The sequence below is a fragment of the Phaseolus vulgaris genome, chromosome 7, assembly GCF_051622355.1.
Source record: "Phaseolus vulgaris cultivar YP4 chromosome 7, ASM5162235v1, whole genome shotgun sequence".
Lineage (NCBI taxonomy): Eukaryota > Viridiplantae > Streptophyta > Magnoliopsida > Fabales > Fabaceae > Phaseolus > Phaseolus vulgaris.
The window spans coordinates 14,720,536-14,733,538 of record NC_143504.1 but is presented as its reverse complement, the minus strand read 5'-3'; the positions used below and the strand labels follow the sequence as shown (position 1 = coordinate 14,733,538).

Sequence of the window (13,003 nt, the reverse complement as noted above, 5' to 3'; positions counted from 1 at the left end):
CAACTTTAATCCATTGAAAGTAAAAAAAGAACTATTCACCAACAACAACATATACATCATAAACACCTTAACACATCCTAATTTCACATTATCTAAGTTTACAAACACATAAGTTTCCACAATCCCCTCCATAATCATGTCTTGTATGCATTTAATTTGCTTTTCAAGCAAAGTATTCACAATTCCTCTCATCATCCAACAACCAAAATTAAAATACACGTGTTATTTATGTGTGTTGTTACAATAATCAAACTAAAGAAAACTAATAGATATGCACTTTGTATCCCTTTGTTTGGTACAATAATGATTTTTTTTATAAAAGAAAGCACGAACACCTTGGGTTTGTCTTTGACATCAACAAGGTAGTTTTTTATCACAATAACAAAATGACCACTTAGCCTTGCAATACGCGAGTCACTACCTCCCATCATCTCCAAATCCAACAATAAAGCAAATAACAATGAAGAACACCAACAACAACAATGAAGGAAAAATATAAGAGTATGAAGGAGAAAAAGGTCTTCACGATGAATGAATAATAGAGAAAACCTACTTTAAAAAAAGGAAATCAATTTACTAAATAGTAATTCAAATTCCAAATTTACTTTTCAAAAGAGTCTCTACCTACCCATATGTTACTACATGTCAGTTTAAGAACATGCTAGCAACTGACACATGTCACGAAATTAACTCTGTTAGGTAATACAATCCACACAAAAGATGAATAATGTAAAAGAAAACAAATCTTACTTTATAACAAATTTTTAGTTTCAAAGAATTTACAATCTGTCTAGAATACTACCTAGATTTTCTCTATTCAGCGAAAAAAAATATATTCAATAACAAAAATTTCTTTATAAATATTTATTACAACTTTATCTCAATTAATTCATGGTTATGTGCAATTATGCTTTGATTTATTGTTCTTTTGTTTATTTATGGATTTGGTTATCCTGTTCTAGTGTCTGGCATGTAATTTTCATAATTTCTTATAACTGTTGAAAGTAAATCGTTCATCTAAATTCAATTTAGGGTTTTGCTACAATAAGTCGATCGCGTGCTTAAGCTGTTGTTATTTCTTCTAAATAATACTGATTGAGGCACCATTGTTCCGGAAGGCTTTCCTGGTTTTTAGGCTTCTAAATATTGACAACGTTGTTTTATTTGGAGGCAACTATTTTAGGGATTATGCTATCCTTCAAGTATCCAAATTACTTTTGCCTAAATATTGACACCTAATTTTAACTATACTACACTTAATATTATTACCAACACAACAAATTCCACACCAACTTACATATAGCCTATGCAAAAAAATATTAATTCTCTTTCTATATTTTTACTAAAAAAAAATCAATTAATAAAAATTAATTTTAGAAAAAATAATAATTACTATATTAATTAAATTATATATTATTTTATAAACTAAAAAATTATTGATGTAGTTTTTATTATTAATAAAAAAATTATAAACTAATTTCTAAATTAGTATCTAATTATAGCTACCAACTTTAGAATCTAAATTAATTAATTGGTAACTAAAATTTTAGTAGCTAATTAGATATCAATTTAAAAATTAATTTAAAATTTTTATTAATAATAGAAATTACTTTAAATACTAAAATTTTTTAGTATATAAAATAGTATCTAATTTAATCACTATATATCTAATTATTTTTTATTTCAATTTTTATTTAATAAATTTCTTTTCGTATTTTATTCTTCACATACTACTGTTAAATTTCACTCAAGACGATAAAGCATCTTTAAATTTAATTAATATACATTAAGAAAGGTCAATTTAATATTTAAATAGGTAAGAATATTTTATTCAAAAAATCAAATGTAACTCTTAAAATTTAGAATTGAATATTATATCTTTAAGTTTTATTAATAAAAAATGTATTTTAATTGTACCTATACCGATACCTCTTAGTAAGACAATTAACCGGATATTTCTCGAATGACGTGGTCAACATAGTTCTCAAAAATCCAATGAACAATCCTTTACAAATGATTAGCATAATTATAGTAAGGAATGTTACCTTAGTTTTGATGTTAACCCGATAACTCATCCTAACTCAGGCCCAACATTGGAGACTCACTACGATCCTATAAATATACACATCAACCAAGACAAAGCTACGTATTGAACATTATTTGTTACTCTCACCTACCATATATCGAGATCAAACTTAGACATAATAATATCTTTTACAGGTATACAACCTCCTTGACCGAAGTCTAAATATGTTATTGACTTAGAGTACCAATGAGGACGAGAATAACACTTCCCGACCCATACAATAACATCAATACCACCAATTTTCATTTGAATGATATTGTTTTTAATATCTTATAAGTTGTAAAAACACTACAAGAAAATAATTAGTTGCAATATTAACAAAATTAGAGACCATTTTAGAGACTAATATTACCTACCAAGATTTTAATACCAATTATTTAGATTATAAATTTGGTCGCTAATTAGATACTAATTTAGAAACTATTTAACAATTATAGAAACTAATTTAGAAATCAATTTTTTTTAGTTTCTAAAATGGTATCTACTTTAGTAGATATAGTAACTAATTATTTTTTTGTCTTTAAAATTAGTTTCTATTTAATGATTTTCTTGTTGTAAAAGTTAAAATATTTTTTATATAAAATATAGATTTTTTATAAGATTTATTCATTAAGATAAAATTTATAAAAATAAATTGTTTAAAAAGCACATGACTACTAATACTCATTTAAAGTAAAACAAGAATACATGGATTCTTACAAGATCACATGTTGTTATATTATTTTTCTCTGGGCGTCTTACCTCAGATAGCACGTACAAAAATTAATTTTAGAGAAAAAGTGATTTATTGTAGTGAAAGTAAACAATTCCGAGCTTTATTTTTTACATACATTAATGATTTCATCTCCATTTAAACACGTCAAATTGGGAAGTTTAATGTAGAGCTATATGGGCTGCATATATAAACTACTAATACTACTTACCAGAAACTAAAAGACAAAAGGCTCCAAAAGGATATCTCCATTAATAAATTGAAAGTGAAAAATTTATGTCTTACCTAAGTTCATTAAATTTGCAATGTAAAGCTCAACGCGTTGGTGTTGGTAGAGACCCGGCCACCCCATTATCAATGTGAAATGTATAATGAGTCCATCACAGTCTATCAAGTGATAGCTGTCTTGCTCACAAAATTTATTTTTGGTCTGTCACTTTGATCTTTCATATTGCATCCAGAAAAGTGTTTGTTGGTGTTTTGTACCAAGTCCAAGTTACTGTTTCATGTTAGCTTTACCAAGTCAAAGTACTTTCAGACATTTTTCAATTTTCACTACTTTTGTGCCTTTGAGTCTACGCACATCAAATGAAAATGAGAAATTTAATAAATTTTGAGTTCTATGAGTGCCTCTTGCTTCTCTAGCCTTTCGTGAGATTTGGATAATGAAGTGTAATAGCACCCTCCCTTTTCCCACGGGCTATGTATGCAAGTAAGTAGGGGCATGGTCCCATGCTAATAAAAATGATAATAACGGGATAAACAAGCTAGTTGTCATACACGTATTCATAACTGGCATCTAGCATGATTTTATAGGGACTGACAATTTCAACACATGATGCAACATTAATGAGCTACACTTTTCAAGTTTGGAGATTTAATATTACTCTTTCAAAGCTTTCCTTATTCACTTTCTCATCACACTCTTCTTAACCTCAATTCATTTCGGTCTAACTAACGTGTGAATGTAAGTCATGTACCAAATATGAATTTTGTACAATGATGATAACAGTGATAAACCTTAATGTGCAGAATTGAAAAATTGTAGAACCGCAATATACAGAAAAACGACAAAACAAAAGTAGGTGACCCAAACAATTAGGTTTAATAAGTTTTGATGATTTCCATATAAATATTACCAAATATTACAAGAAAATCATGAAATAGAAACCAATTTTAGAGACAAAAAATAATTAATTGTTATAGTGACTAAATTAGAGAAAATTTTAGAGTAGAAATTTTTTTGTTTTCTAAATTAGTTTCTATTATTGTTAAATAATTTCTAAATTGGTATCTAATTAACTACTAATGTTTTAACTACCAATTATTTAGATTATAAATTTGGTAACAAAAACCTTGGTAGCTAATTAGATACCAATTTAAAAACTATTTAACAATAATAAAAACTAATTTAGAAACTAATTTTTTTTTAGTTTCTTAAATGGTCTCTAATTTAGTCACTATAACAACTAACTATTTTTTGTCTCTAAATTTGGTTTCTATTTCATTATTTTCTTGTAGTGAAGATCAAATATTGGTCCAGAAAAGAATAATAGTAGAGAAGTTTTTTCACCTCAAAAGCTAGTTAAATATTATATATGTTTATTTCATTCATTCACAAATTATTTATACAATTTACTTTTTTACAATTGGAAGTATATAAAAGAAAAATATATTTCTAGCATTACAAGCATAATTGTTATGTCCCAGTGCTTAAGTGAGGCTTACTTAAGTTTTATGTGTGGTTTCCTTATTTTGATGTTACTGGTACACTGACATAGATGATTTTCTATTGTCTAAAGATATTTGTTGTACAAACTCTGTTACCAATGTCTTAGCGGAGTCAGATTGAGTTAGAATGCACAAGCTCAAATAGTAACCATAAATCTAAACCAATGACTGAACAAGTTGTTAATGTGTCTCTCACCACTAGACTTTTACCGTCTATAGCTTACCCACCATCCTTAAAGTTGAAGTCACTTCCTTCTCACATTAAGTATTTATTTAGAGGAAGAGTAGAAATGTCCACTAATAATCTCTATTGTTCTCCCTACTGATCATGAATAATAGGTACTACAAGTCATCAAAGAACACAAGAAGGCAATTTGCTGCACGTTTGTAGATATTCCAAGTATTAGTCCATCCATGTGTATGCATAGGATTTTGTTGGAAAAGGGAACAAAACCAGTAAGGTAGCCACAAAGGAGACTTAATCCTCAGATTATGAATATGGTGAAAAAGGAAGTCATCAACATATTATAGGATGGTATCATCTATCCTATATCACACAATACTTCGCTAAGTCATATTCATGTGGTAGCGTAGAAATCTGGGATTATTGTCATGAAGAATGAGAGGGATGAACTCATCTTATAAAGTGTAGAACAACTGAAGAGTCTACATTGACTATAAAAGACTAAATCAAGCAACGAGAAATGTCACTTCCCTCTATTTTTTATCGATAAGATATTTGAGCGTCTAGCTGATAAGTCTCACTATTGTTTTGGATTATTTTTATTTTTATTTCCAAATTTGTATTGCACCTGAAGACCAGCATAAAAGCACATTTACTTTCCTTTTTGGAACTTTTTGCCTACAAGTGGATGTCTTTCTATGCAATGCACCTAACACCTACCAGAGATGTGTGATGAGTATTTTTCATATGTACTTGAACATTGCCTAGAGATCTTTATAGATGATTTTAGTGTTTACGGTTCCTCTTTTGAGATATGCTTAGCTAATTTGGAAAGATGTGTTGAAACTAATCTTGTTCTAAATTTTGAAAAGTTTCATTTTATGGTAGAACGAGGAACCATCTTAGGCCATATCATATGTAGAAGGGGTATAGAGGTAGATCTTGCTAGGTTAGATTTTATATCACAATTACTTTATCCCTTGTTTGTATGAAAGAGATCAAATCTTTTCTTGACCATGAAGGGTTCTATAGAAGGTTCATTCAAAATTTCAATAGGATTTCTCTTCCAGTGTCTAACCTGTTATGGAAGGATGTTCCATTTGAATTTGGAGAATAGTGTAGAGAAGCATTTGACCATGTCAAGAAAGTTATCACAATTACTCATATCATTCAACCACTTTATTGGAAGTTCCCATTTGAGCTAATATATGATGCATCAAATTATGCTTTGGGGGTTGTGTTATTGTAGAGGGTTAATGGTCAATTTCATGTGATCCATTGTGCTTTTAGAAATTTAGATGCAACTTAGGTTAATTATACTACCACTAAGAAAGAACTGTTAGCCATTGTCTTTTCCTTAGAAAGTTCAGATAATATCTTTTAGGTTTTAAGGTAGTGTTTTTAGTGACCATGCTACTCTAAAGTATTCAAATTCAAAACCTAGATTGATTCGATGGATGTTGTTATTCCAAGATGCATGTAATATTGTAGTAAACATCTAAACAACATTGAGAAGTAGAAAGATGCATTTCCTATTCAGTATGATTTCCCAAATGAGCATCTTTTCACTTTAGCTGAGTCTGATGACCCAATAGACGATTTAGGTAATCCGTCTAATGGATAGTCTGATGGACCGTCTAGTTCTTCTTTCATCATCCCTTGGTTTGTTGATATTATTAACTATTTTGTTACTTATGTTTTTCCAAAATTAGATATTAAAGCTCAAAGAAACAAGCTTAAAAGTGATGTCATGTACTATGTTTGGGATGACCCTTATCTATGGCATTTTATAGTGACCAAATTATTTGCAGGTGTATTTTTAGAGTATGATGCAATCTGTCCTTCACTTTTGTCATGCCTCACCTACTGAAAGACATCTTGGAGAATGAAGAACAGGAAGGAAGGTACTAGATTATGGTTTTTATTGGTCCACAATTTTCAAAGATGCTTGGAAGATCTCTTCAACATGTGAGCATTGTCAAAAGGTAGGAGTTTATATCTCTTAGTAAATTGTTGAGTAAGCTAGTTTTGAAAAATTTTGGGTGAATATTTTCTGATAAAACTATCCCTGGTGAGATTTTGAGTCTTAATGATTGACCTTCTAGCATATTGTTTTATATTCTTTTTAGTGTGTTTTCGCTCATATTTTCTTATAATCCATAACTTAGTTTGATTCTTTGTTTTGCAACTTCATTTACATGCATAAATTTATATGATTGAAATATTCTTTGATAAAATTAAACCATTTAGTCATATTATTTTACTTTCTTGATAATCCATTCGTTAGTCTCTTTGAGCCTATAACATTTTTCTTGTTTTTAACTATCATTACAAGTCTTAAGTGTGTAGTGTACTTCATTTTATCTTAAACTTCTCATGTGCATAAACCATGGATTAAAAAAAAAGGAAAGAAAGAAAAAGGAAAAAAATGAGAAAAACTTAGAAAAGCAAAAGAAATAAAGTATGCTGAAATATAAAATCTTAAGTTAAAAGAAGAACCTAGCACAAAAGTTTTTTCACCTCACATGATAGTTAAACATTCTTTCTATTCCATTAATATCCAAATTATTTAATTTAGTTTTCTTGCACTTGGAAGTATATAAAGGAAAAATATAATCCTAACATTACAAACATAACTATTATGCCTTAGTGGTCAAGTGAGACTTAGTTAAGCTTGAGGCAGGGGGTTAGGACTTCCATCTGGTCATGGATCTGGACTTCACGTTGTTAAGAGCTTCAACCTGGTCAATGATCACTTTGACATGCATGTACATTGCATTTTTAAGCAATTCTTATGCAAAAACCTTGTAATAATACATTATTAATCTACGTGAATTTTATTATCACTATAAAATTCGATAAAGTTATTGATTATATAACATTTATATTAGAGGATAGCTTAAGAGCTTACAACACAATCATTGCTTACAAAAAGAAACAAAGGATTAGCTGATATCCAAATCCATGAAAATGCGAACTTTACTCTGTTTACTAAAAAAATAAAACACTACAGTGAGAAGACAAAGAGGTAGATGAAAATGGTGGGAATTTATTTGAAGTTGAAAGAGGAGCTTCGTATTGAAGAATTAGCCATTGGGTCAAGGGCAATATCCAAGAAAAAGTGGGCACATGGATCCAAGTAGGATAATTTACAAGTACCCAATAGATTAAGAAAAATAATTAGAAGAGAGTTGAAGCACAGATTACTACTAAAGGACTAGAATTTCAGTCCAGAATTCCGGAGATCGCAGAAGATGATGACTTTGAATAGCGTTCAAGCAATGATAGCACTTTGGCAGCCTTTCTCCTGAGGTGATTATCTCCATATATATTCATGCCAGTCAAACCAATTAGACGTGATCTTGCTGTTGTTCCATAGTATTCTACCATTTCCTTTGACACAAACAACTTCTCTAACAGTCCTAGAGCTTCTGCCTTGAGAGATTCAGTTCCCCAGTTCAAAATGTCCAATAAGGATCTTATTGCATTATTCTCATGCAAGACACGAGCTCCCCTTTGAGGAAAGTCTTCCAAAACCAATGTGGAAAGTGTCTGTATTGCTTCATAAGCAGTTGCATGAACCTCCCCATGTAACAGCTTTATCAAGCCAGGTAAAGCCTTAGCTTCCAAAACACAAAATGTGTTGTTCACACTGCATACACTCCCATGTGCTGGACACAAAGGGACACGTGATGATCTGCAAAGCCAGCACCCAGTTGGCTTGGGAATAACTGTGAGCTTTGGAGTGCTCATGGAAAGATCACCAATGAAAGCTGCTGCTCTTGCCTTTGCTGTGACTGAACCAGTGTTGAGAAAATCTACAAGCAAAGGATATATTCCGCGTTTAACCAAATCTCGCTGTGACTCAATATTTGTAGGGTCTGTGAACCTGAAGAGTGCACTGAGAGCATTTTCTTTTGCTTCCATTTTGCCAGTTTTCAAAATGCTTATGATTGCATCAAGTCCACCCAGCTCAATCAACTTCATAGTTAGTTCTCGTTCTGATTTTGGCAGGTTAGCAAGTAAACCAGCAGCAGCCATCTGCACATTATCATTCTCCTCATTCTCAAGAAATCCAATCAAGGCTTCAAGCCTTCTAGGCCTGAAGAGGTATTCAACTACTCCTTCTGGCTCGTGTTGAGAGAAAAGAAAGAGTAGAATTATGGAAGTCTCTCTGATTTCTGAGTCGGGATCATCAAGAAGTGGAAGAATTAGAGATACACCATTGGCTGCAAGAATTGCTTTCTTAACCAAACCTGTCTCAAACTTGCAAATGCCAAGAAGTGCACGCAATGCAGGCTTTCGGATGTTGGGACCTAAGCTGGAACTCTGCTGCAAAGCTAGCACATTGGTGATTATGGAATCTAACTCAAGTTGTTTCCCCTCTCCATCAACAAAGAAATCAATTCCATCACCATCTGAAGAAAGCTTCTCAATGATTTCAGAGCATTTAATGATAATGAATGCCCGTGTCCGAGGAGAGAACATTAAATCTAGAATAAGAGGAACTCCTCCAGATGCAGCAATAATTCCTTTATTAGCATGAGATCCTGCTAATTTAATCAGGGCTAACAATGACAAGTCTTTTGATTCAGTTTTTCCCGACAGCATTTCTAGCAAAGGAGGTATAACTCCTTCGTTGCCAAGGAGTTTCAAGTTTGAATGATTCAACTCCAAATTAACAATGGCTTTTGTCATTGATATTCTTGAATCTGGTTCTGAGAAGATAAAAAAGAACAAATAACTCATTATGATCAACTTACTAGTTACTATACAAGTGCTCTTTCTGTCAAAAGGATTGTAAATCAGTCAGGAGGACTAACTGCTTTAAAGGTACCAGCAACAAATATATATAGGATACAAAATAAAGAAAAAAGATTATCCTGATTTAACTGTGTCCACAACAAAATAGTGGAGTTATTACGCACCTTAAATTTAAGAAAGTATATTACATTTACCATGTGTTGAGCAAGTCAATTTTGTCATGGAGGATACATGCAGTACTTCAAAATTTTCATAGGCATGAAAAGGACAAGAAGGTATGCTTTTACTGAGAGTTTTTCACAAAATTTGAGAAGTGTCATCCAGAGAGAACATGGAATAGGAAGAGATTCTAAAACCGTTTCCTAAAAATCAATGATATATACAAACTATTTCATGGAAGTTATTATAATCATCCATTTCATTTTTTCAACAAAAGAACTTAAAGCATACTAGTTAACAACGTAGGATAATTCTGTATTTCCTTAGCTAGCTAGATGACATGACATCTTTCTCTACTTCCACAACAGATGGAAGGGCTAATTCTACGCGCAATTGAAAATTCAATTTTCTTACCTTCAATCATGCGGTCAACAAGTGGTTTATACCAGCCAAAATTAGCAGCAATAGTAATTGTTTCCTCGTTTAGTTCAAAAAGCTTCCTCAAAATCTTTTCTGCTACTTCGGAAGAATGGCTGGCAGGATTCTTTAGAAGGGCAACAAGGGACCAAACCGCAGTGTGATTTTTAGAAAGCTTTTTACAGAGATATTGATTCCAATCAGACTGTTCTTGAAGCAATTCATATAGCAGATCAATTGCTGCCTTGGAAATGTTAGAGTCATTCCCTAAGCAGGAAAGAACGTGATCCCATCCTTCAGATTCAACCACTTTCTCCTATAAAATGTAATGAAAGTGTTAAATTTAAATTGATTTTTAGATTGTATGCGCGATGTGTGTGTAGCAATTAAAAGGAATTCAGACTATCTCAATGGTAAAATTGGTCCACTTTCTACTCAGAAAAGAATTCAGAGAAACTTCAACATAAAACATGATATGAAATGAACATGAGCAGCATATTACCTTTTAAGAACATCATGTTCAAAAAAATACAATCAAGAAAATATTTTCTCACATTTGTCGTACCTATGCTTCTCCCATTCGTCCCTCTAAATCATAAATTGCAAATCCTCAAGGAAGTGTGTGGCTTGACTGAAGCAAGAGAAAGAAACAGTTTGCTTACCTTGTTTCTTGTATTCCCCTCTACAGCATCCTTCAAAGTTATCAAAATCTTCCTCTTCACTTCTTTGTCATCAGAGCTCCCAAGGATAGATATAACAATATCAGTAAGGTCTCCTATAGAAATCCAATCCTTGTTAATAGAATTCTTTCTTACAAGAGTCTGCATTTGGGTCAGGGATTCTTGCAGGTCAGAACATGATAATAAATTTTCCCTGATAGACCTTATTATCAGACAATAATTAAGTTCTCTCCACTCTTCGATAGATAGTCTTAGAGGAATGTTAGACCTCAAGGTAGTATCTTCAAGAACCTCTTTAGTTTCTGGGTCTTTCTTGTTGCCATCGTAAAGCCAAGCTTCAATAGCATGTCTCTCACATGTAGTACCAGTGCAAAGGCTGACAGGATCTTCCATAACAGCTCCAGTTATAGAACAATGGAAAGAATTGAGTGGGGGGATATATTTTTCCCTTGAATCATATCTCTCTATCACCTTAACCCTTTCAAAGTATTGCCTCTCTACTTCTTCATAAACTCTTGCTGCATCAGCTCGAGAGAGTAACTGAATGATCTGATCCAAAAGAACACATTCAGCTCTTTCTTTCCTTAAAGAAGCTTCTTCTTTTTCCTTCCTAATGCTAGCCAACTCTTTGCTTATCTCCGAGGGTTCCACTGGCACACCAACTGCCCTTGCTATCTCCTCTAACATGTCATTTGCAAAAGCCTGATCTAGTTTCTGTTCTCTAAGCCCCTGGTTCAACTTGTCAACAATTTGAATCTGGGACTGGGAAGCCTCAAACTCCACCCTTTGCATCTCATTTTGCAATCTATTGACCTGATCAGCAATTCTTGATAGGACTTCAGTATTTGCAATGGACAATGCATCCAGAGACTTCCCAATATCCCTTGTGACTTGTTCAACCTCCTCAACAATGGTTCGACACTTAATCAGTAAGTAAAAACGGCCACGGTTCCCATACTTTTCCACCAAACTATTTGCCTTCTTAACATCTTTCTCAAGAGACTCCAGAGCAACCCTTGCGGCTTGAGAGTCATTCAATTCTTGAAGCTGCAATTCCTTTAGCACTGGCTCAATATCAAATAGATGTTTTGAAAGGGCCTTGAAACTTTCTTTACCAATAAGAACATCAGATGCTGCTTGAGCAGTTCTCAAGACTTGTGTAGTTACCACTGTCAAAATTGTACCTATGGGAACGAGCTCCAGCCCAGCCATGCTGAAAAGTCTATATATACTGAATTCTTTACTCAAACTGTATAAACTGAACTCTTTCTATTGACAGGAAGTTATATTTATGCAACGTTTCAAGGAATAAAAGACACATGTTTGAAAGGAAGGAGTTATAACCATATATGGCTAAAAACACAATATTGATTAGTAGCAGCAACAATAAGAAAAAAGGAGAGTGGTGAAATGCATACCTCTTATACTCACTGAAGTTCCAAACTACCGTTAGATAGAACTCAGAAGTGAGAAGCAAATTTGATTGTTACTGATTTCTTTTCATTGGCATTAGGCAGTGATGATACTTGAGGAGAGAGAAGTTGACCATTTCAAGGGTGAGGAAAGCACCACGAAATTTGCATTTTTTATAACTCTATCTGCTGCTGATATGACTTGGAAAGTTGATGAGCGCAATGAGTGACAGTGAAAGTGACACATTATTTCCTGGAAAGTTAGCTCGCTTATTACGCTTAGCTACGTTAAATGCGTTCCAGAGCGTAGAAAACGCAGACACTTGACTTGATTTGGTCGTGTGAGTAGAGTTGACCTGAAAGTCTACTGCAGTGAAAGTAACATTTATTAGCTATGGATTAAAATAATTAAAGGTAATTTAAATTAATATAGAATTAATTAGTTTTAAAAAATATAACTTACACGAAAGTAACAGTCATACATTTGTTTTAATGTTGTTTTTTAAAATATTATTAAATGAAATTGTATATTAGGTCTCATTAAGTAAGTAATTTAGTGATGGCAGTCTCTTGCTACGTTTTTCATCTTACATTCTCACAATGTTAATGCAAAACACTAATTTATCTTTAAGATTTTCTAAAAATCCTAAAATACACGTAACATCCACACTGTACGTAGACAAATTCCATTCGGCAGTGCTGCCCCATCTTTTGGGCACAAAAATTTGTTTTTGTTGGTGGTGGTATCACGAAAACTTGATCGGTGGTTCCAGATAATGCAGTTCAATTAGTTTACTAAATAGAGAATCCACACTTTCTTCTCAGCATTCTAGAATACTGAATCCTGGATTGGAATAT

At 32.4% G+C, this 13,003-nt stretch overlaps 1 protein-coding gene across 5 annotated transcripts; it reads right to left on the bottom strand.

The window, feature by feature from the left end:
- Positions 1 to 7,742: 7,742 nt before the first annotated feature.
- LOC137807299 (U-box domain-containing protein 44) lies at positions 7,743 to 12,408 on the bottom strand. 5 transcript variants are annotated; one of them, XM_090305253.1, is made up of 4 exons: positions 12,152 to 12,408; positions 10,716 to 12,002; positions 10,051 to 10,369; positions 7,743 to 9,431 (listed from the first exon to the last, which is right to left on the bottom strand). In XM_090305253.1, the coding sequence occupies exons 2-4, from the start codon at positions 11,943 to 11,945 to the stop codon at positions 7,939 to 7,941; spliced, it is 3,042 nt and encodes a 1,013-aa protein (XP_090161379.1). In that variant the 5' UTR covers positions 11,946 to 12,002; positions 12,152 to 12,408; the 3' UTR covers positions 7,743 to 7,938. The 5 variants fall into 5 exon arrangements, with proteins under 5 accessions (XP_090161379.1, XP_068463987.2, XP_068463988.2 ...); XM_068607886.2 differs by having other exon boundaries at positions 10,716 to 11,955; XM_068607887.2 differs by having other exon boundaries at positions 10,716 to 11,946; positions 12,152 to 12,314.
- Positions 12,409 to 13,003: the final 595 nt, after the last annotated feature.